This window comes from Pelophylax lessonae (assembly GCF_965119305.1).
Source record: "Pelophylax lessonae genome assembly, chromosome: 3".
Taxonomy (NCBI): domain Eukaryota; kingdom Metazoa; phylum Chordata; class Amphibia; order Anura; family Ranidae; genus Pelophylax; species Pelophylax lessonae.
Genome location: NC_138770.1, coordinates 393,537,861 through 393,561,782, shown reverse-complemented (window position 1 = coordinate 393,561,782; position 23,922 = coordinate 393,537,861). Strand labels below are relative to the sequence as shown.

The 23,922-nt window shown below is 43.6% G+C and overlaps 1 protein-coding gene across 1 annotated transcript in view; it reads left to right on the top strand.

Annotated features, from left to right (window-relative positions):
- Window positions 1-325: 325 nt before the first annotated feature.
- Window positions 326-23,922, top strand: part of SEC63 (SEC63 homolog, protein translocation regulator) — a 105,901-nt gene continuing 82,304 nt past the window's right edge. The window contains exons 1-4 of the mRNA XM_082249927.1: window positions 326-570; window positions 10,988-11,087; window positions 12,360-12,474; window positions 22,578-22,690. Of these exons, the coding sequence (XP_082106053.1) occupies window positions 447-570; window positions 10,988-11,087; window positions 12,360-12,474; window positions 22,578-22,690 (452 nt within the window). The 5' untranslated portion in view covers window positions 326-446. The remainder of the gene's footprint in view (window positions 571-10,987; window positions 11,088-12,359; window positions 12,475-22,577; window positions 22,691-23,922) is intronic.

Below are 23,922 nucleotides of genomic sequence, written 5' to 3'. Positions count from 1 at the left end.
CAATGGGCAATAAAAAGAAAAACAATAAAACATTAGTAATACATGTGTGTTTTTCTTTTTCCCTTGCTTGCCATACGTTTTACTTTTCCCAATCCTTCCAAAGATAAAAAAAAAAAAACCGCTGGCTTTAACGATAATCGCAGAGCACTGATTATCATCCTGCCATGACAACAGCAAATGCATGCCTCTTTTTAAGTAAAGTTTATTCAATTCTCCCACACGTCACGTTGTGTCGTTTGTAAATAAAGTTTTTTTGAATAAAATAACACGTCTCCAATATGCATTGTCGCGAGGTTTCAATGCTGGAACGTAAAGTGGGGGCGTGACAGAGAGGAGGCGGTGGGCGGGGCCTGCGCCGGGTGACGGCCATCGGTGTGTCGGTGGTGTAGTACTGTGAGGATCCGGGTTACCGGTGATTGTCCCGGTGAAGAGGAGTAGGGGCGGCCATGGCCGGACAGCAATTCCAGTATGACGACAGTGGCAACACGTTCCTCTACTTCCTGACATCCTTCGTGGGGCTCATTGTCATCCCGGCCACATATTACCTGTGGCCCCGGGACCAGAACTCGGGTGAGTGCTTGGGGAGTCCTGTACATAATAGTGTCTATTGTCAGGATTTAGTTGTTACTGAAATGGCACTGAGCATGATGCAGACATGACTAGGGCTTTACATGTGGGACATGTTGGCTGTGACTGTCTTCTCACCAGAATGGAAATCATTAGTGGTGTGTCACCTGAAGAAGCCTCAGTGTATGGTGACCAGTACCCATGTGTTTCCACATCTCACATCAGCCTGTTACAGATTGCATGTATCAGATCAGCAGTGTTTCCTGCATCTCAGATAGATCAGTGTGTCACAGATTGCAGATAGGAGATTGTGTCCAACATACCAGGCTGGAGATCATCATCACGTCTCACATCACAGGTAAGATATCATCAGGGTGTCCCAGGTAGGAGATTATCAGTGTGTCATCAACTTGTCATCACCGCCGGTGGGTGTAGCTGCCCCTTCTGGCAGGTAGGCCGCCGGTGGGTGTAGCTGCCCCTTCCCGCAGGTAGGCCGCCGGTGGTTGTAGCTGCCCCTTCCCGCGGGTAGTCCGCCGGTGGTTGTAGCTGCCCCTTCCCGCGGGTAGTCCGCCGGTGGTTGTAGCTGCCCCTTCCCGCGGGTAGGCCGCCGGTGGTTGTAGCTGCCCCTTCCCGCGGGTAGGCCGCCGGTGGTTGTAGCTGCCCCTTCCCGCGGGTAGGCCGCCGGTGGTTGTAGCTGCCCCTTCCCGCGGGTAGGCCGCCGGTGGTTGTAGCTGCCCCTTCCTGCGGGTAGGCCGCCGGTGGTTGTAGCTGCCCCTTCCCGCGGGTAGGCCGCCGGTGGTTGTAGCTGCCCCTTCCCGCGGGTAGGCCGCCGGTGGTTGTAGCTGCCCCTTCCCGCGGGTAGGCCGCCGGTGGTTGTAGCTGCCCCTTCCCGCGGGTAGGCCGCCGGTGGTTGTAGCTGCCCCTTCCCGCGGGTAGGCCGCCGGTGGGGATAGCTGCCTCTTTCCCGGGATACACCAATGGTCCGTTTACTGCTTCTCCACATTGTTAATTTGTATAGCTGCCCTCCCCATATGCCGTTAGTTGGTGTAGCTGCCTTCCTTATATATGTTGCTGGTTGATGTAGTTGCCCTCTTCCCCTGGACCCATATTCAATGCTGGTCAGTGTAACAGCTCTTTAACCCAGACACACTGCTGGTGGCTGCGGCTGTCCTTTCCCCCCCGGATGCACGGCCGGCGGCTGTCCTTTCCCCCCCGGATGCATGGCCGGCGGCTGTCCTTTCCCCCCCGGATGCACGGCCGGCGGCTGTCCTTTCCCCCCCGGATGCACGGCCGGCGGCTGTCCTTTCCCCCCCGGATGCACGGCCGGCGGCTGTCCTTTCCCCCCCGGATGCACGGCCGGCGTTTGCCCATTTTATAATGGCACTCCAATGTTGAATCCCCAATAATGGCATCATTTACACTGAAAACCATTGTAACTGGTCATTTCCAATAAACACCAGTGTCTCATTGGGATTCTACTAAGATCACTAATGGCTGTAAAATAATGGTGGTCAGTGGTGAAAGACAAAAAGCTGTTCCTTGGGAGAACAATCCACATTTATTGTGTTCTGTGGGTACAACCCTGAAAAGTGATCCATGAGGCTCCTTCTAATGATTTTGGTCCTGGAACTACACAACCTCACAGAGCACAATCCGCCTATTGAGTAAGCCCAAAAGCAAGCTAAGGAACTTTAATCGCAAAGGTGGTCTCTGCTTATGATGGGCCTCAGGACCTCATAGGCTCCATTTTTACTTGCTCAGGTTGTAGATCTGCCATTGTCTTTTTGAGACTATAGTCATTGCTGTCAGGATTGAGTTGTTGATTGTCCATGATGGTTGCAAGGGAGAACATCAATGGTTAGATAATGCCAATAGTAGGGAGCAATAATACTATTTATTTCTTTGGAAGATGACTTATCAATATTTAAAGCATTTTCTTTTCCTTGATTACTAGGGATGCACCAATACCCTTTTTTTATTTTTATCGGCAAGTACCGATACTTTTAGGCAAGTACTTGCCGATACTGAGTACCGATACTCTTCGGTGTGATCTGCGTTCATACAAAATTAATGCATGCGATTTGAACAGGAATGTGGTGCAGTTTCCTGTACTGCTCTTGTGTTAACCCAGGCTTGCCATAGTGATTTTGGGTTTGCACTGGAGCTGTGCAGGAAACTTCCCTGTATGACTTCCAGCGGTCCATCTACTGGACCCCAAACCCCCCCAGTACCACTGTACCAGATTGGCCCGATTCCCCGCTGTCAGATGTTGAAAAGCTGCTTCTTTCCTTCCCTTGTAGTACTGACAGTATGGATTACAGGGATTCTAATTGGTCAGCAACATCGCATGGATGGCGCTGATCAATCAGAAGCCATCTAGATGGGCAATCTGGTACATCGGGACGTGGGGATGAGGAGGGGGTCCAGTGGATGGTTTGAACTGTTGGAGGGAGAAATCCACTTAAGATGTGGGGAACAAAGCCATGGGAGAGTCAGGAGGAGCCCAAGCCGCAGATGTCCACAGTCAGATTGGGAGCCGGAGCTGGTGGAACCCACCATGCAGGGACCCATTCTCGCACCGCTCCTGTGTGAACCTTGGCTCAAAATCACTACTACAAGCCTGAGTTCACACAGGAGCGATGGGGGAAACTGCATGCAACTCGCACAGGAATCAAAGCGAATTCCTGTTCAAATCACATGCAATTCTTTGCCGTGCGATTTGCACCCATTCACTTTGTATTGACGCAGATCGCACTGCAAAGTATCGGTTCAGGTATCGGGAGCATTTTCACGAGTACTCGTGAAAATACTCTGTATCGGCACCACTATTGGTATCGGTGCATCCCTATTGGTTAACCATACATTGAATGATTCTGTGAAGTATTGCTGGAATTTTAATGCATTTGTCTTTGCATTTGTACATCACAGGACACAGAAGACTTGATATTCATGACTACTTGAGTTATGCTGCCACCTTCAAGTGTTTGGACACTGGCAAAAAAAAACGCAAAATTCCCTGCCCAGGCATATACATTCTCTTCTCAGTTTTTAGCAAGTGTCTTTAGGTTGTGAAAGTGCTTACAGATGTCTCTCTGACACCAGGGAGACATTTTCACTCGTTCCTGTGAACAGTACATGTGCATTCTGAGCTTTTGGTCCTGCATTGGTTGCGCACCACTGGAAGCAGTTGATGCTATTCAACACCAGGTACAGAAAGTATTACGACATTTGTCTACTGGGAGTGACTTGCATGGGCCGACACTCCTCCCATCTGGGTGATCATTTCCCTCCCGGGTTTCAGAGGCCTTTTTAACCCTCAGCAAGCAGTGGCCCCATGCAGAAAAAGAGGTGGAGGACAAACTATGGGCTGGGCACCCAAATCCCTCTATCAGGGATGACCTCCTGTAAAGTTTTCCCTGCATTAGCTCCCCAGTGGGTCAGAATAACTCTTAATCGGTGACCTTATCTGGTATTTTCTTTGTTTCAGCTGCACAATTTTCCACTTCCTTTGTGTCAAGGGAGGAATGTTCTGCAGCTATATCTGGGCTGTGTAATCTGCTCCCAGGGGTTCTCACTGGTGTGAAATGCATTGGATGCAAGTGTTGGTGTTCTTCTCCCTTTTTTGAGGGAGAATGAGGCGTCGGACAACAATCCTTGTGATAAGGAGGAGGAAGTTGTTGAGAACCTGGAATCCTCTGTGGACAAGTAAACGTAGGAGGAATCTCAGGTTCCAGAAGACCATAGTGGGCTTCCTGGCATATGTGGTGCATAGTACTAATCCAATGTTACTGCTGCTGGAACCCTTTTCTCATAAAGTCAATAGTTTTGGGTTGTGGCACAAAGCGTTTTGCTCCCCAGTACTCCATGGAGAAACAATTCTACAAAATATGAGGTTCTTCGACTGCTGATTGCTATTTCCTACTTAGTGTTTGTAACCCTTAAAGAAAAAAGAGAGAGATCCTGTTACCTTATAGCAGATTAAACAGCACAGTGCTTGTGCTGTCTAAACTGATCTCTAAACTGATCTGACCACGATAATTATGGCTGCTGATCTCTGATCACCGTGGTCCGCCTGCGTGCCTCCATCATCCCCAGCTCTCCTCTTAGCCCCTCCCTGCCTATCAACTCAGTTTCTGTGTTTGTCTCCACCCCCCCCCCCCCCACCTCCTGTTGCTAACTTGCTATTGGTAGAAAAAAAAAATATATTAGAAATTTCCCTGCCAGCCCTTTTTATTATGTCTAGGTATAACACACAGGGCCTTGGATCAGAGTAGGAGACTGGCTGGGAGTCACGTGAACCATCTGAAGATGGCTCTAAAAAGGTACCCACAAGCTTAGTTTTAATAAAATACTAACCCTGTGTGTTAAGCCTAGATATAATAGAGCAGCTGGCAGGCAATTACATATTTGTGGGAACAACCACTTTAAACATTTTTTACTCCTCCTTCCTGCTACCTCTGGTCATGTGATCATGCAATGTCAGGGAGTGGCTGTAGGGAGTGCTTGAAAATGGCTAGGAATTCTGCTAGGAGTTAGCCAAGCTCTTAACGTCTGCCTATGCTTCATCCCAGAGAATCAGACCCTGAGGATTTGATGTTCCTTGAAGATTTTCCAAGATCCTTAGTAGGTTCCTTGAATGACCCTATGTACAGCTTTTGGGGATGAGGACCATGTCTGTATGCATGAGAAGGACCCTATGGCTAAGTGTGGGCAGTGGAGGATTGCTACTCCCAGTTTGAGGCATTGCCTTTTGACCTTTCATGGCCTCCAGAGTTTTTAACAAAGTATTGGCTCTGGTTCTGAGATTAAGGACCAGGGTATCCCCTGGACAACCTGCTTCTCAGGGAGCAGTCAGCTCAGAAGCCAGTGTCAAATGACCAGCAGACAGTAGCACTATGGAAAATAGCAGGTGGACTTTCTCAGCAGACAGCCTCTGATTCGCTGGTAATGGACCTTTCTAAGAGATTTCTCTGCTACTGGGGGAACAAGATGTGAATCTTTTGGCCTCCAGGTTCAGCAACGGACTGAACAGGTTTGTGTCCTGAACCAGGGATCCTTGGGTATTTAAAATGGATGCCCTGGTGACTCCTTGGGATCAGTTTTCCCTTATCTATGCCTTCCCTTCTTCCTTGTCTGTTGTGCAGGATAAAGCTAGAGGTCATTCTGGTGATTATGATCATGCAAGCTTGGCCAAGAAAAACATGGTATGCAGACACTGTAAATCTCTTGGCAGGTGAGCCATGGGCTCTTCCAGATCATCCAGATTTACTTTTGCATGGTATGATTCTAATCTTGCGATAGGGTTGCTTGTTTTGAGAGAATGGCTGTTGAAGCCCAGGTTTTAAGAAATAGGGGTGTTTTTGATCTGACATTTCTACCCACCTAAATGCTAGACAATCCTCCTACAGGAAAGTGTAGCATTGTATATGGAAAGCTTTTATCGCCTGGTGTAAAGCTCGTAAGTTGCATCCTGACACTGTCATGGGGTCCATATTGACTTTTCTCCCGTCTTGTGTGGAGATGTCTCTTACTTTAAAGCAGAACTTTACCCTAAAGGGAATAGAAAGTTCTGCTTTAGCCCCCCCTCCATTTTTCCTCTCTTGGAACATTTCCAGCAAAAAATCCTATATGGACACATTTCCTTGTGTTCTGTGACTGTTCTCTGAGGGCTTAACACCACAATTTCTGCTTTCCTGATGCGTTTCTTTACATGCGTTTTTTATGCATACCATTGTGTTCCCCCCCCCCCTTTTTTTTTTTTTTCTTCATCTTAATAGAGCATATGCACGTTCCGGTGCTTTTTGTGCATTTTGATACGTTCCAGATGTATTATTCCATACAGAAACAAATGCAACACGTTCTACTCCTGTTGACTGCACTAGATTGCACTGCACTGTTGTGAACTAGGGCTATTGGAATCCATGTTAAACACTTTCCATGTGTTTTTAATGCAGAATTAAAACGCACTGGACTGCATCTGGTGTGAACCAGCCCTAAATGCACTCAATAGCAAATTTGCAGTGAAAAACATCCTAAAGGATCTGGTTTAAAGTGATTCTAAGGGTCCTTTCACTTGGGCGGTCCGTATTTTTGTTCCTCTCAGTGAGGTTTTTTTTTTTTTTTTAAACAGACACGGATGCACTTTTGGAGGGTCTGTTCCGTATGTCCGTTTTTCATCCATCCGCTTGCAGATGAAAAACGGACATAATAATGTATGTCTATGGGATTGCGGATGACACCGCTGACATCTGTGTTTGCGTCCGTTCCATTTTTTAAACGGAAGAAAAATAGGGTTCTCTTCCGTCTCAAAAAAACGTAACTGAACGTAATGGACGCAAAACGGATGTCAGCGGATGGTCATCCGCTGACATCCGCAATCCCATAGACATACATTATGTCCGTTTTTCATCCGCAAACAGATGGGATGAAAAATGGACATACGGACCGCCCATGTAAAAGGACCCTAAAGGTTGGAATTTAAAAATAAAAAACATGTCATACTTACCACAATGAACAAATGTGTTTACAAAGCTATACAAGGAAACAAGCTTTCTAGAACAAACATGTATAAGATTATTGAATTTAACTCCATCCCTTAATTCACATTGTACATTATTCATCTATTCAGCCGACTCTGCAGTGAGAAGAGAAAGCTCAAACACTGCTGATCGCTCAGTTTTCTCCTTCGCTCTGAGCAGAGAGCCTTGACTGTCAGTCACCGGCTCTCTACTCTGCCCCTCCAGCGCCTACTGGAGTGCTGCACTGTGGATGGGACGGGAGTGGCTGGCTCAGGCTCTCAGCGGAGCCCTGCTAGGCTTAGCAGGTGCCGGTCCAGGCATTTGGATGGATCCTGACCATATGGACGGGATCTTTTTAGAGACTGGACCGGCTCTGTGACATCAGCTTTAGCCTGCTGTCAGCTGAAAATGGCTCACAGAAGTGCAGAACGAACTATGCACCTGTGACCTGCAGTAGAATGATAGCCAAAATGGCTTTAGCTAAACTTCTCCTTTTTAAAATTTAGCTGATTATATGAAACTTTTGTACGGTATTTCCTGTTTTGTACTGTCTCTGCTTTTTTTTTCTCCTGCTGCCGCTGGAATTACAAAATTAAATTGCTGTATTTCATAGTGTTATTAAAAAGTTAGGACACCCCTGGTTGTATTACATGTTTTCTTGACTTACTCAGTGAAAGGCCTACATTGTGAGCATCTGGTTCACCTAAAGCGGAGTTCCACTCATACAAAAAGTGTAGCTGCTGATTTTTAATTAACACACACTGACCTGTCCATTGGTCCAGCAATACGGCTGACGGGAGCCTCGGTTCTATCCCCGCGGCGCAGTCATCTCTAGTGTGGGCACCCGGGTGTGATAGCTTGCGACTTCATAGCCGGGTGCGCACTGCGCATGCGCGAGTCACGCTGCGCATCCTGAGTAGATGGGCAATCTTCTGGGACCTGTGACGTGTCCCAAAAGATTGCAGGGAGGGAGAGGGGAACTTCTGCTCAAGCCCCCGGAGCAGGAGTGGGAGCGGGTACCTGTCACCTATAGGTACCCGCTCCCCCCCCCCCCCAAAAAAAAAGACATAACAAATGTGGCATGTCAGGGGGACAGGAGGCCTTAAAGCAGAAGTTCCACTTATGGTTGGAACTCGGCTTTAATCTGAATCACAGGTTTGCTTTAGGTCAGATAAAGAAAGTTCAGGATCTTAATGAATGCACTTAATAAACATCTGATAATCAAGATAATTGACTCTTACCAGGCAGAGGAAGGTTATAAAAAGATATCTGCTTCCTACTTTCTATATCCATTTGCCAGAATGTCATGTTATTAAGAAATGGAACATAAGGGGAACTGTTTATATCATGACAAATTTTGGAACACCTAGGAAAATATTAGAATATCAGAACCTCATCCGATTCACAGGACATTTGAATCAAAACGGCTTTCTATGGAGCCGGAACACATATATGCGGTGCAGCAGCTGGGGAACTTGCGGCAAATTTAGAAAGAGTCCTGTGCGTCTTCTGAGTTCCAATTTAGATGCAAATTCTAGGCTTATTGCCTTCTATAGGAACGCATCGGAATTGCACATCTCATCAGTTTTGAGCATAAATGCGAACCAAAAAAAGCCCAGTCTGGGGGTCCCCCTCCCCCCCCAATCTTTACCAGACCCTTTCAGGTCTGGTGTGGATTTTAATAGGAACTCCATGCCAAAATGTTAAATCCATACCGGACCCTTATACGAGAATGCAGCCTGGCAGGCCAGGAAAGGTGGGGGAGCAAGCCCCCCCCCTCCTGAACCATACCAGGCCATATACCCTCAAAATGTGGCTCACCCCCCCCCCCCCAAAGCACCTTGTCCCCATGTTGGGGTGTCCCCACAACCCTGGCTGGTGGTTGTGTGGGAGTCTGTGGTCACGGGGCTTATCGGAATCTGGAAGCTCCCTTTTATTGACATTGTACCCCTACTCATTTGCCAAAAAATTTAAAAACACAGACCGTTTTTGACAATTTCTTTATTAAAAAACAATGTCCCCCTAGTGTAGATCTATTGTCAATCACGATGCCCAGCACCACGGCCGACCCGGAAAAGGAGGGGGAAAAAAAAAAAAAGCTCTGCTGTCTGACAGTTCTTAAATAGCTAAGGGGTGAGGCCACCCAGCAACATCACCTGGTGGCACTTCCCCCCTTGTGATGTCACTGACCCAGCATGTACCAGTCGATGACATCACAAGGGGGCGGTGCCATGCTGGGTTTTTTTATTATTTTTTTTTTTTTTGGAACAATTTTGTTTATTGCTGGCAATTTTTTTTTTTTTCTACATTCAGCTGTCAGCAGGGAGTTCCGCTGACAGCTGAGGAGTCATCTGTTAAGGATGTGACGGCTGGCTTCCCAGCCTGCTCCTTAACCAGCCAATGTTAGACGGCAGTGGGCGCCGGCTCCAAAAATTTGCATCTGAACCGTATCTAAATTGCAGCTAAACAGCTGCTTTGAAAATTCACATTAAAAACTGAGGGTAAATTTGCGCTGTACATGTGTGAACCTAGCCTTCGGTAATCTAAGAGGAAAGTGTTCAAAACAAAAAGTTTTAATGTGAGTCTCTGCTTTACTTCTGCAGGGCATAACAAGAGGTCTATTTTTGTTTGGCATTTTCTTAGCACTTTATATTCTGTACATTTACATTAGCTTCTGCCCTCAGAGCTTACTATTTAAGGCCCCCATCTCACTCACATACACATAATAAAGACAATTTAGTAAGGATCCAGTGACCAACCAGCAAGCTATTGGAGTGTGAGAGGAAACAGGAGTATCCACAGGAAACCCTATGCCAGCACAGGGGGAACATGCACACTCTGTGCGTAATAGTGTCCTACCCAGGATTCGAACCAGGGCCAGAGTGATGCAATATAGAACTGGTAACCACCAGACATGGGAGTAAAGCCTCATACACACGCACCGATTGTTGGCCGTGAATTTTCGGCCAATGTCAGATCGTCCGATTGTCGGCTTGTTAGTATGATGATTCCAACAACCGACTGCGACTTTTCGGTCGAACAAAATCTGCTGTGCATGCTATAAAATTTTTGTTGGACGTCACCACAACGGCCGATTTTTCGTCAGTCAGTACAGATTTCGGCAGACAAACATCAGATGAGCAAGACTGGGCATGCTCAGAGAAGAAAAAACACACGGAAAGTAAACCATCACATGACATCACTTCTGAAGTTGGTTGTTGTTGGCCGAGAAAATTTTGTGTGCAGTCTAGAGCACATTTCAACCAACACAACAACACTGGACAAAAGACGGCCGATCGGTCGGCCAACAATCGTTGGTGTGTACGAGGCTTTAGTCACACATGTGCAAGTCTCAAGTCTTAACCTTCAAGTCTCAAGCAAGTCCCAAGTTACTGTGGCAAAAAGCAAGCAAGTCAAGTCGAATCCCTGCTAGAAGTCAAGCAAGTCAAGTCATTTATTTTGGTCAAGTCACATATCAAGTCAAAATATTGATCTACTCCAATTTTCACCTTTTAAATAAGTTAAGTCAGTGGTCAGGAAAGGTTTTGTTTTATTTTTAACATTAACAAAACTGCTTAGTGCTTTTTTCTTGGCATATTAAAGAAACACTTTGAATGCCCAAACGGCTCAAAATCCTTCGGTCATGTTTCAACACCACAGTCACTAAAAAATGTTAAAGCGGAGTTCCGCCCTGAAAACAAAAAATTAGATAGTGCGCTCCGAATTACATGCGAACTCCGCAATCGCACAAATGTGAACCGGGGCAAAGCTGCGCACTAACATTTTCAACCAATTCATGGTTCGTTTTTTATTTTGATAATTCATTCTAGCATTATGCAGTGATGTATAAGTGGAAATCTACAAATCTAAAGTTTATTTTCTTCTTTTCTTTTTCTTTTTAGAACAAGTAAGGCTAAAAAACATACGCCATGTATATCGAAGTTGTTTATGGTACCAGCTGAAGTCCATCAAACCACAACAAAATATAGTCCCCACAATTAAGTAAGTGCTTTATTCAGTTATACATGCATATTGGTGGTTGTGGTTTGTATTTTTTTTTCTTTATTTGATGCAGGAGAGGCAAACCACATGTCGGTTTCTTATGCATCAGAATGTGGCATCACCCAGAACTGCTGTGGCCAGTATTAGGGGTCCATCTATCCCTGTTTTTTTTCTAGAGATGCACTGAAATTTCGGTGGGCGAAAGTGGTGTGATCTGCATTTTTCTGATGGAGAAAAAGGTGCTGATAATGGCGCCAAAAACGCACATGATTTTGCCACTATTTTACTGTGCTTATGATGTGTTTTTCATAGGTCATGTGACTCAAAAACACAGGTGCGTTTTCATTGCATTTTAATGGGGTGGTGCGTTTTTGGTGCAGTTTTTGCACTGACTAAAAATGCAGCAAGCAAGATTTTTAACACCACAATGGAAGCGCAGCAGGCCAGTGTGAAGACATGCATAGAATGTAAAGGGATGCATTTTTCTTGAGCTTTTCTTGCACTAAAAGTGTTGACAATAAGTTCATAGTCATTTAAATTCATGATATTAAAAAGTCATACAATACAATTTAATATAAAAATATATATCTTTTTTTTAAAAAAGACTGTCATTTTTGGCTAAGTGCATCCTGAGTTTTCATGTGTGGCACCACAATTTCCATTCCATGCACCTTTAAATTTTTTCCAGTAGTTGCTAAAACACCCAAAGATGGTCAGGTGCATTCAAAAAGCCAGGAATAGAAACCGTGCAAGGGATCATGGCAGGGAGATCTTACCGGTGGAGGCTTTTTCAATCCTTCAGGCTTCACATAACAAAGAAATTATACTTTCAGAGGAGGGACCCATTTATTACCTTGGCATTAACTGACACATAGATGAATGATGAACACCATTGATACAGCAGCATTTCTCATATCCACTCCTCAGATTGTATATATTTTTTTTATTTCCAGGCCGCAACACAGCTTTGCTAATAATGTCTTCAAAGGGTTAATCAGTAACCTCTTCTAGAATATCTGTAAAACATACATGGCCACTGTGGAATGAAGATAATCCATATTGACACACAACACCTAAGCTGCATCTGATTTTTAACAAATTGAACTTTGCATTTACCTTAGAGAGGCATGTTGTTTGAAAGCAATAAATGCATTTGCAGTTAAACAGAACCAACCACAGATCCCATAACATGTTTTTATAGAGCAATAGTTTATAATATTTTACCTATGAAAACATTATTTATTTTGTTTCTCTTTATGTCCAATTTACTAGGAAAATAGTTTTGCTTTTAGGATGGGCATTATTCCTTTTTCTTGCTTACAAAGTTTCAAAAACCGATAAAGAATATCAAGAATACAACCCATATGAGGTGTTGGGTTTGGATCCGGTAAGTAACCAGTTTTAGGTAAACACCGCAATAAATAAGCCTAAAGTTTTTGTAAATCTAAAAAAAAATGGCATGGTCTCTTTTTAATGTGTTTTAAATGTGATCTGTCATGTCATTATTACATTTCTCCCTGCCGATGTCTTGTTTTACCTGGTTGATCCTGCTTGTGGCCCTTCTCCTTAGAGTAAACTGACCACGCTTGCATGGCTGCTGGTCCATGCTATTGTGGTCGACTTTGGTCTTGTGTCATCACGTTAAAGATACAGGCGTTAGAACACAGGCTGCCTCTCCATCCCCTAGTTACACATAGATGAGAATGAACTTTTACTTATGCCTGTGGTACATAATACTCAATATGAAAAATGTAGATAGCCCATCCCAGCATAGAATTCCCAGAAATAATGGAACACAAATGGCATGAGAAACCCAAAGGTTAACAAGCTGGAGGTCTATAAAGGAGGAAAAAAAAATGCAAAAATGTACCAATCAACCATATAAGGTGAGAAAATAACTTGCAGCACCAATCTCTGTGGAGACACAATGATCATGCCAAGGTGTAAAGCATAAAGGAGAAAATTCAGTTGCCAAATCAGTATACCTTCTGATGAAGATTCTGGATGGATTGAAACTCATTGGAGTTCAATCATTTGTTTTTGGTTGTCTGTTATGATATATCATGATGCCAATATGACATTGTATTTTTAATGTTGTTATACTTGGGGTCTGGTTTTTAATGTATGTCCAATTAACTTGCTATATTTTTTTTATTGTGCGCAATCAAAGTACCAACCAGTTTTTCTCAAGTGCTAAATTAATCATACTTGCTTAGATGAATGCAGCATCGGTCCGATGATGGATCTGTCCCCTGCCGGCTCTTAACGCTGAGAACCGAGCGAATAAACCCCACTGATTGATCAGTTCTCAGAGTTCCCTGAGCAGAGAGCTGGTGAATAAGTCAGCTGCTGTCTGCTGTGCTGCCTCCTCGCTTACTGGAGCGCTGGGCTGTGGAGGGGGTGGAAGCGGCCAGCTCAGGCTCTCAGTGGCTCGCTGAGAGGCTGAGCCCCGGGTGCTGGTCCAGGCATGTGGGTGGATCCCAACAATATGGTTGCGATCTTGCCCGAGCCTGAACCACCTCTGTGACATCAGCCGATAGCGGGCTTCAGCCTGCTGTCTGCTGAAGACTGGTCACAGGAGTGCAGAACGAACTGCACTTCTGTGATCCATAGGAGAAGTACAGCCCAACAAACTTCTCCTTTCACCTTTTACTTTCAGAACTGCTGCCAGTGATAAGTTTTTTTCTGTTGCAGGAGCATCTTGGCAGCCTGCCAGCCTTCTAATGTAAACAAGCAGAAGGTGCTCCTTAGGCCCCTTTCACACTACGTTTAATGGGAACGAGCATTCCCGCTCGCGATTTTCAAAGTGCTATTCACTTGAATAGGCTACCCTATGTGCGTTTGGCACCCAAAATAAGCTCCTGCTCTTTTTTTTGAGCAACAAGCTTCATTTTATTTTTAAAGGCGCATTTTTACCACGATTGTGCCCACGATTCCAAATCGGGAAGTGTGAATGATGCCCAAACTGTTGGAAACTGACTGAGGACTGGTTCACGCCAGATCGCAGTGTGCGAAAGGTGCATATGTGCACGTTTCCTGAACTGCGTTTAAGCACGCTGCCATTGTGATCTGCATCTCTGGTGTATTGTTAACTGCACCCCAAATGCAGATAGTAGAGTTTGTGGGTACCAAATCATATGGTACTGCAGTGCCATGCCATTTTTTCTTTTTTTCAGAATTTTTTAAAAGACTGCACACAGAAAATACAGCAGAACACATACAGTATCTCACAAAAGAAAGTACACCCCTCACATTTTTGTAAATATTTTATTATATCTTTTCATGTGACAACACTGAAGGAATGACACTTTGCTACAATATAAATGAGTTGCTGTGTGTTGAGTTATTTTGATGGGACATAAAATTTACACTGTTATTCAAGCTGTACACTCACTACTTTACATTGTAGCAAAGTTTAATTTCTTCATTGTTGTCTCATGAAAAGATATATTAAAATATTTACAAAAATGTGAGGGGTGTACTACTCACTTTTGTGAGATACTGTATGTCCAGTGAAATACTGTGATCGTGCATAACAAATAACTGATCATACATGGACTGACTGAGAACCAAGCGATCAAACACCACCAATCGATCGGTTCTCAGAGCTCCATGAGCCGAGAGCTGTGCACCCACCCCCCAAGCTCACTGCAGCGCTGGTCTGTGGAGGGGGCTGGAGCGGCTGGCTCAGGTTCTGTTGCTCGCTGAGAGGCTGAGCCAAGTGCCAGTCCAGGGATGTGGGCAGATCCTGACCGTATTGTCCTGATCATTCCCCAGCTTGGACTGGCTCTGTGACGTCAGCCGACAACAGCGGGCGTGAAGTAGTACAAACAAGCGTTGACTGTACTTCTCCTTTTAGGCATTCTGGTGGAGTCATGTAACCTCTACAATATATAAACTAAAAATCTGCGAAAAATCAGCGGTTTGCTTTACTATGGTTGTTTCATCTTGTGACTGAACTTATACAAACTTATTTTTTTGAAAACTGACAAGTTTTATTAATTTTTAATAGTAAAAACAGGTATTAGACCATTCATTTGACAAAAGCCAAAAAAGTGCAACTTACAAAGCATTCAACGGGAAAGCACGGTTAAGGAAAATGGATCCCAAAGAGGAATATAACATTCCTTAACATTAACCTCAACCCTGGTAATAGCTGCTCAAAGCAGCAGTATTTGAACTAAGTCCCGGCTACACTGTTGTGCGTAATCCAGCGGGAAATGGCAAGAGCACATTAGTAAAAAACAAAGAAACAAAACAAATCCAGAAGGCAAGAAGAAGAGAAAGCAAAGGTGAGAGGGTAGTAAAAAACATCCACCTGTGTCAGAACCCCACCGAATTCCGGAGTAACCATTCACACACAGCCTCAATATATTAGGGAAGCGTCAGGTTGGGGGAGTTTCCAAAAGATCCCACAATTCCCATACTCGGTTTTGAGCTTCAAGGGAGTCAGCAAAGCAGTTAGGTATTCCATCCTCTTCACAATATCGGATCCTGGAGGGCAAATCAAACAGAGAGGGAGGCTCCCGTTTCTTCTATTTTAGAACAACTAAGCATCATGCAGCAATCAGCACATGTACATGGATGGAGTGTTTTTTCTTTTTTTAGACAATTTTAGAAAATGAAGCTGGTGGGAGACCTAGGGGAGAGGTTTTTGGATTGAAAGGCATCCAGGATCCAAAGATGGAATGGAGGAGGGAATGAACCATCCGCCAATAGGGGATGATCAATGAGCAAGACCAGTAAATGTGATACAATGTACCTATATGACTTTATTACAACGCCAGCATCGTTGGCAGAAGGATATATGAAATGGAGCAAGTCTGGGGTTTGGTACCAATGATAGAAAATCTTGTAGAAGTTCTTTATACCGGGTACAGATCTGTCTCTTGGACACCTGTAACCAAACAAGTTGCCATGTTTTCGAAGGTAGCTCCACACCCAAGACCTACTCCCATTTTCGCATATAGGCGCCCCACGATGCCTGGGCGATGACAGATCTGTAATTAGGAGCTGGTAAATATGAGAAATCAGGCTAAGGGACATGGTAGTATAAGTGGGTAATGGCTCCTAGAAAAGGACATGTAACACCAACGTGTCGGAGGGTGGTGAACGTGAACGGCCAGTCAAGCCTGTCAAAGGTTAATATCCCACAGGGGGAACAATGAAGAGCAAGACCACAAACGTGCTTCCAGCCGCTGAAATGTATCCACTAGCAGCTGACGAGTCGCTTTAGCATTTCGCTTTAAGGTGGTAGAGACTGATATATACATTGGCCGTGAAATAACGCTTTATGACCTTCCCATAAGGAGGCATAAGAGATATCAGAACTATTTCCTGCAAAGTATAGTTTCAAGGTGTTCTCCAACTCAGTTTTGGAAGGAGCATGTTTAAGCAGAAACTTGTTTAGATGCCAGTGACGAGCTCTGAGGGATCCCGGCGAGAATGCTAAGGAGAGTGTGATCAGGGCATGGTTGGACCATGATAGCGCCTGGATGTCGGATCCGTCTAAGAGTGGGGGCATTTACAAAGAAATAGAAATAGTCTAGCTGCGAATGGGACTTATGAGGATGGGAGTAGAATGTGAATTGCTTAGCTGACGGATAAGCGGCACGCCATGCATCAAATAAAGCATACCGTCTGGTCAGTTGGCGGAAACTGGTAGATTGTCTGTCTAGGGCTGAAGAGGGCTTTCCACGTCCCACATTGCGTTTGTCTAAACCAGAGAAAAAGGGGTAAACTAAAGTCTCCCCCAATAACCAAATATTGGTGGGAAGAAGCGAACAAACGTTTATATATTTAAGGACAAAAAAGATATTTGGTTTAGATTCAGGGCCTAAATGTTGCAAAGCGTAAAATCGGAGCCTTTCCAAGTGCCTCCAAGAATATGATGGTGCCCCAAGGATCAGCATACAAGAAGTGTAGTTGGAAAAGGGAACCTTGTTTAAAGAGAATTGTCACAGGGAGCAGCAAGCCCTCCTAAAATTGTATAATTTTTTTTAAGATTTAGGGATAACGATCATACTTTCTTCTTAAGACGCCTTGAAAGTGAATTTTAGATCCTTTACTGCATGTTCTTAAGACTAAATTACATGTATGGGCTAAACTCCCGCTGTCTGTGGTGGGCAGAATAAATTTGATCAAAATAATTATCTTGACTAAATGCCTGTATGTGACTGCATATGCCGGTTGTAGTCCCTAAAGCATTCTTTAAAAATGTAGATGCAATGTTTAGTTGAAAACCTAAACTTGCCACTTTACAACTCCCCAAAGAAGCAGCAGGTATGGCACTACCTAAATTGTACTATTATTACTTAGCTAGACAACTGAGACATCGGTCTGACTGGTTGACCCCAAATATTCCAGCAGTGGTTAAGTCGCATTTAGCCTTTGTTCTCAAACTGCACCATCTATTATTAGCACTAGAAGCACCAATAACCACATTGGAAAAGGTATGTCTGCCCATTTTGAATTTGGCTCGCGCAGTTTTGTGAGAAGCTAAACATATAATGGGGTTTCAAGATATTATTGCTGAGCTACCTATCTGGCATAATCCTACAGTACTCCATTTACTCTGCTCCACTGACTGCTCTTTCTGGCAGCAAAAATGTCTTAATTTTATTGAAGACATATATGATGTTAATATCCTGTCTCCCTTTGCTGGGATACAAAGAAAATATGACTGCCTTCGTAGCGCCTTTTTATAGGTATCTCCAACTTCGGCACATTTTGCACACACAGTTTGGAGTAAACATCACTAACATCTCTAACTACCTTATCGAACTACTTTTTAATAGGGATACTGCGGTCGTAGAGTTCCAAAGGTCTTATTTCAGAGATATATTCCTATTTGCTTTCAGCCACCATTAATAAAACTCCACTAACGGTCTTCTCCAAATGTCAACCACATATCCTAGATCTATCACAAGATATGTTTCTCCCAGCTATTAATAATAGATTAATACAACTCTATATGCTACATCAATCGTATCTCACACCAACTAGACTATATGCCATGCACTGCATACCTGCTCTAAACTGTACTAGGTATGATTGTACAAACGCTGACTTCGCTCATATTATGTTGCCATGCCCTGTAACTGCTAGGTGTTTGGGTAAAGTGATTGATATTATTTCCTCCATTCTCTCTGTACTGGAACCAAACACCCCGAAAGTATGTCTTCTGGGAATTCTAGATGAGAAACCGTGGCAAAGATCCAATAGAACCATGCTAAGAGAGACATTATTTTTAGCCCGAAAAGCTTTAACGATTAAGTGGATTCAATCTCTTCCCGACCCCATCTATTGGTATTTGGATACAGATGGTGAATCGTATACTACCATACGAAAAATAAATTTATGAACATCAAGAGGTTGCCCTATGAAGTATAATAAGATCTGGGATACATGGTGCTCTTCCTCTTACCATTATCAGTGATTAAAAACTGTTTTGTGTTTGCTCTGTAACCCAGGAAATCTTAATGTATCTCTGCATATCAGGACCATGGAACTCTCTAGCTGTGTTGCTTATTGATGTACCCAGGTGTTTAGTAGATGTTGAGCCGTTTATTGCGATTCTAAGCATAGTGTTCATGATTTTCCTTGACTTGATTCATGTCAATTCTACATGTAATGTACATTTTTCATGCTCATGTTGAGCAATTTGACTGTATTGATGTCTTGCTTCTCTGTCAAAGAGTTTAAACAAAAAAAAAAAAAAGCATAGCCACGCCAACCCATTTCCGTGGGTTAGAGGTGAGGTAAATTTGAGGGATATTTTTGAGGGCAAATGCCATAGTGCCAGATTTATCTAAATGCGTTTCTTGGACAAATGTCTGCTGTGGATCGCTTGATCTCGCGAAAAAACAAACAAGCCATGTTTAACATTGGCGTTAACACCTTTCACATTTAACAACAGTATGTCAATCATGGTGGCTACTGAAAGAGAAAAGAGAGCAGCATACAAAAGTCTAGGAGCTGTCTAGACAATCTGGTGGTGGTCAAAGGAGGTCCCATGAGAGGTACTGAGCTGGTTGACCAGGATCAGTCAGTTGAAGGTAGAACTTCGGAGACGGTGGGCGTCCAGGTGGTAAGTAACAAAGGTGAGGGAGAAGGAAAGCCAAAGAAGGGGAGAAGAAAGACAAAAAAAAAAAAAAAAACATGACGAGCAACAAAAAAAAACAAATATGTTCAACACTTCACAATATAACCTGCCCAGGTGGAATGGCGGGTTAAGTGTCCGATTAGTCCCTCCCGAAAGGAGTATGAAAAACCCTCCAGTCAAGGGAGAACAAAAAAAAAGCAGAAGGAACCATTCGGAGAACCTCCGAGGGGGAAAGGCAGCGAGACCAAGGAGGCAAGAAGCCCATTCTAGGGCCTGCCTATAAAAGTAGCTAAGAATAAACCTACTATTTTCAACTAGCTGTAGCCCAAGAAAAATATAACCTACTTCTTAATGTAAGGGGGGGAGGGGTTTGAGGTCCATAGGGTCAAATACAATTATTTCCCCTATACCTGCACCCCATGAAAGTACGCCGGGAGAGGGGAGGTCGACAAACCTAGGGAGTTAAAACAATTGTCAACAGAGGAACGTCATCAAACAGACACAATGCCCATAGCATAGAAATGACTAGAAAGTCTTTGGGGGTATATATAAAAAGTGCAGCCTCTGAGTGATAAAGACCTGGATCATTGTCCAGTGTTTGAGCAACACATATCTGGGAAAGCTCAGGGCATAGGACCAGATAATGAATTCTAAATAGAAAAGTTCACTTTAGGCCAGACCCAATCAGCCATGGTGAGATGGTGGGGAAGAAGCAGCAGAGGAATGTGGGCATGGGCGCTTCCTCCAGGTGACCTGAGTCCAAGGCTTAGGGTGCAGAGGAGGGACTGGAAAAGGATCCCAGCCGGGGGTGGCCGGTACAGGAATATCCAGATCTCTGCAAAAGGACTGAAGATCTTCTGGGTATCATAGTGTTACGGATCTATCATCTTTTAGCCGTCAGACTGAAAGGAAAACCCCAGTGATATCGGAAATCATGATCTTTCAGCGAAGTGAGGAGCAGTTGTAGGGAATGATGTTGCTGGGAGTGTGATCCATGACAAGTCTGGAAAGAATTGTATGGAGGCTCTTTCAAAGTCAGTAGAGCACATAATCCTTGCCTTTCGCATGATTTCCTCTTTGAGGGTGTAATTGTGGACCCTGCAGATCACATCTTGTGGCCTAGATGCTGGACCACGGGGGGCAAAGGGCTCAGTGGGCACTGTCCAATTTGACTTTCTGGTGAGTCGGACGGCCCAATACTTTGATAAATAGAAGACAAGATAGATCTTTGTCATGGGTCACCTCCGGGAGGCCTCAGACCCTGATGTTGTTGCGTCTGCCCCTGTTATCAAAGTCCTCAAGATGACGTTGAAAATCATGAAAAGTAGGGGCCTGAGAAGCAAGGTGACTGTGAATTTGTGAAAGTTCTTGCTTAGTGTCATGGACATCCTCCTCCTAGAGATCTTACTCAAGTAGATAGTTGATGAAGATCACTACATAGCATATTGATTTCAGACCTACACGTTTCACGCACCACCTGGATGCGCACGTGGAAATCTTGTTTTGTAGGCATACAGCAAACATAATCCCATCAGGAAGTATAGGCTTCAGAGTCTGTGTCGGTCTCTTGTGGCTTCTGTGCGAACACCCGCAGACATGCAGAAAGCAGAAGTAGCATGAGGACCCTGGGAGCGCTGGCAGGGTGCATTATTATGGGACTTCTTCTTGGAGGAGCCAGATGAGCGGCCAGACCGAGAGCGCGCCCCATGGTAGCCTGTTGATTGCGGGGTACTGGGGGAGGCCTGATGGGGGGGATCTCCCCTGGCGCAGTGTTACTGAGGGGGACCGTCCCCTGAATGCTCGAGATATAGAGCTGGCATTATCCCATCATCTATGGGACTCAAGTTTTTGTCTGTATCCTAAGGTGGTGGACCTCTTCTCCCGTGAAGAAGTTTCTACACTATTCTGTTTTTATTTTTATCTGCTCAGTTTTACAAGGTATGTCTCTAGGCCTCTGCAGGTGAGAGTTTTGGCCGCAAGGTTCTTCTAGTCATCTGAATCTTTGGGTTCCATTTACCACTATTTTCTGTGGGTCTGTATTCTGTTATCATATGGTTGCCCACCCCTTAGTTTATTGCCTTGGGGTGTTCCATGGTCTATGGCTACAATTCCTGTGACCTGTACTGTATGATAAAAAATAATAGGAATTTGACTTCCCTATTAATTGCATATCTTGGAGTATAGTGCAGGGCACAAATCCCTCTCTTCTGTTCTCAGTTACTCTTTGATTGCTTCCATATTTGGAGTTCCTAGAAGTGGGTGGGCTTATTAGGGTGCACTGGGGGGGTTTTCCCAACAAAGCTTTTGCCCTGGTTCAATTACCTAAAGGTAATGGCATCTAACATATGCTCTAAAAGCAGTTCTCCTGTGTGCTGTACTATACTACAGGTAAGTAAACATTCCCATTTTTCTAGACCATTGTGTGTGTGTATATATAAACTTCGTCCTGTGCTTTCTGTTCATGTCTGTTATGCAAATCCTGCTGATGATGATTTTTAAGATGATTTCTATATGTGGGAAACATTTATTACATTACCAGAAACTTTAATGTGAAAATGGAAGTAACTAAAAATGTCTAATATGGTGTCTGTGGTTAAAGCTTGAAATAGTGGAGTACAGTAATACCTTGGATTGCGAGAAATATTTGTTCCGGAAACATACTTGTAATCCAAAGCACTCGTATATTTAAAGCGATTTTTCCTCATGAGGAAAACTGCAGCTAAAAAAAAAAAAAAAAAAATCTACTTTTACAAGTATTTGAGCTTTTATTTCAGCTTGAAGAAGCGTGTGCACAAGTCACATAGAAGTCGCCTTGAAGTAGTACAGAAAACTTTTCTAAAGTCGGAGCGACTTCAGTGGTGCTAATTAAGACAGCTCTTATTGACTAAAATGGGACGTGACCCTACTTGTATTGCAAGACCTCGCTCGTTTCTCAAGTTAAAATTTATAAAAAAAAAAAATGTGCTCGTCTTGTAAAACACTCGCAGACCAAGTTGATCACAATCCAAGGTTTTACTGTAGTTTTTTTCATTTTCTCTGGCCCCGTGCCGTCATAATACAGCGATCAGCGGCTGCAAATGCTGGATCGACAAAAGCTTTACAACGTATACATTTTTTTTTTTGGATCTAACAATTAACTTCTGTCGAACAGGGAAGGCCACACACTGATCAAAGTTCAGCAGGGACAGGCTGCATTTCGATCCATCTGTGACCAGCTTAATTTGTTTATTCATCCCAGTGATTCAAAACTGTGGAACATATGTATTCTTTTGTGTTGAATTAAATTGCACAAATACTGTTCTGTCAACTGTAGCATTATATTCCCCATATGTAACAGATCTGTGTCTCATCCTTGAAAATTTGTGTAACTTGGTTTTTGTTTTCAGGGAGCAACAGTGTCAGAAATTAAGAAACAATACCGTTTATTGTCTCTAAAATTCCACCCTGATAAAGGAGGAGATGAAGTCATGTTCATGAGGATAGCAAAGGCTTATACGGCGTAAGTAGTTCAAACCACTGATTTCATTCATGCATTGAGCGCCATGCCTAGAGTTGAGAGAGCAGGCACATATCTGGAATATGAAACCTTGAGTTAACATATTTAATTATATAGTTTCTATAGTATATGGTAACTGTTGTATTTTTTTATGTTTCAATATATTTGCACAACTCTGTCAAATGCATATTTTCAGGAAATAATAAGCCTCCGTTCACACCGAATCCGACTTTGAAATCGTGCAACTTCACTTGAAATTGCATGATTGCAAAGCCGCATGTCAGTGTGAATTGACTGACATCTGTGTGACTTCATGCACTGATGTCTATGTAAGTCGCACCTGAAATCGCCACAAATTGTGCATTAAGTTCTTTTTCAGCAGAGTCAACATCGCACCCATTTGAACAGGTCCGTTGCCGAGAATAGGGTGGGACTTTTCATGCGATTTGGACCTGTCGAAGTCACACCAGTGTGAATAGGGGCTTAGATTTATTTTTTGGGTAAAATTTTAAATATGTGGTTGTATCGATTTAAATAGATACTAAGCATGTCAAGCCTTAAAATTGCATGGACACATAAAATGGCAAAAGTACAGACCCCGAAATTGTCCATAGCTCACATTTTACAGCCTTTACAGGTTATCAGTTTAGAGTTGACTATGAACTATTGCCCTAGAATCATTGCTCTCACTCTGGTCTGAACTGTGATATGTATCTGTTATGATACCACAAATGTTTTGCACAATTGCAGTTATACATACATATGCATGTTTGCATTCGGGCATGGGCGATGGGCTTATTTTTAAAATTTTTTTTTTTTTTTTTTTTTTAGAATTTAATACACTTTTTTCATTTAACTACAAGCATGGGCAGGTGACAGGTTCTCTTTTGGAGTCTAGACCCTTAGAAGTTGTAAACCTCCAAAAAAAGCCTTATCATAGGCTTACCTATAGATGCAAGTTACAGAGGAAGCTTTACTTCCTCTCTAACTACTTCAATACCAGGCACTTTTACCCCCTTCCTGCCTAGGCCAAGTTTCAGCTTTCAGCACTGTAACATTTTGAATTACAATTGCGTGGTCATGCAACTCTGTACCCAAACGAAAAAATTTTTATCCTCCTTTTTTTTTTTTTTTTTTTCCCACACAAATCGAGCTTTGTTTTTGTGGTATTTATTCACAATTGGGTTTTTTTTTTTTTTTGAAAAGTAGACAGTCCAAGGTATTTAGTAAGAGGC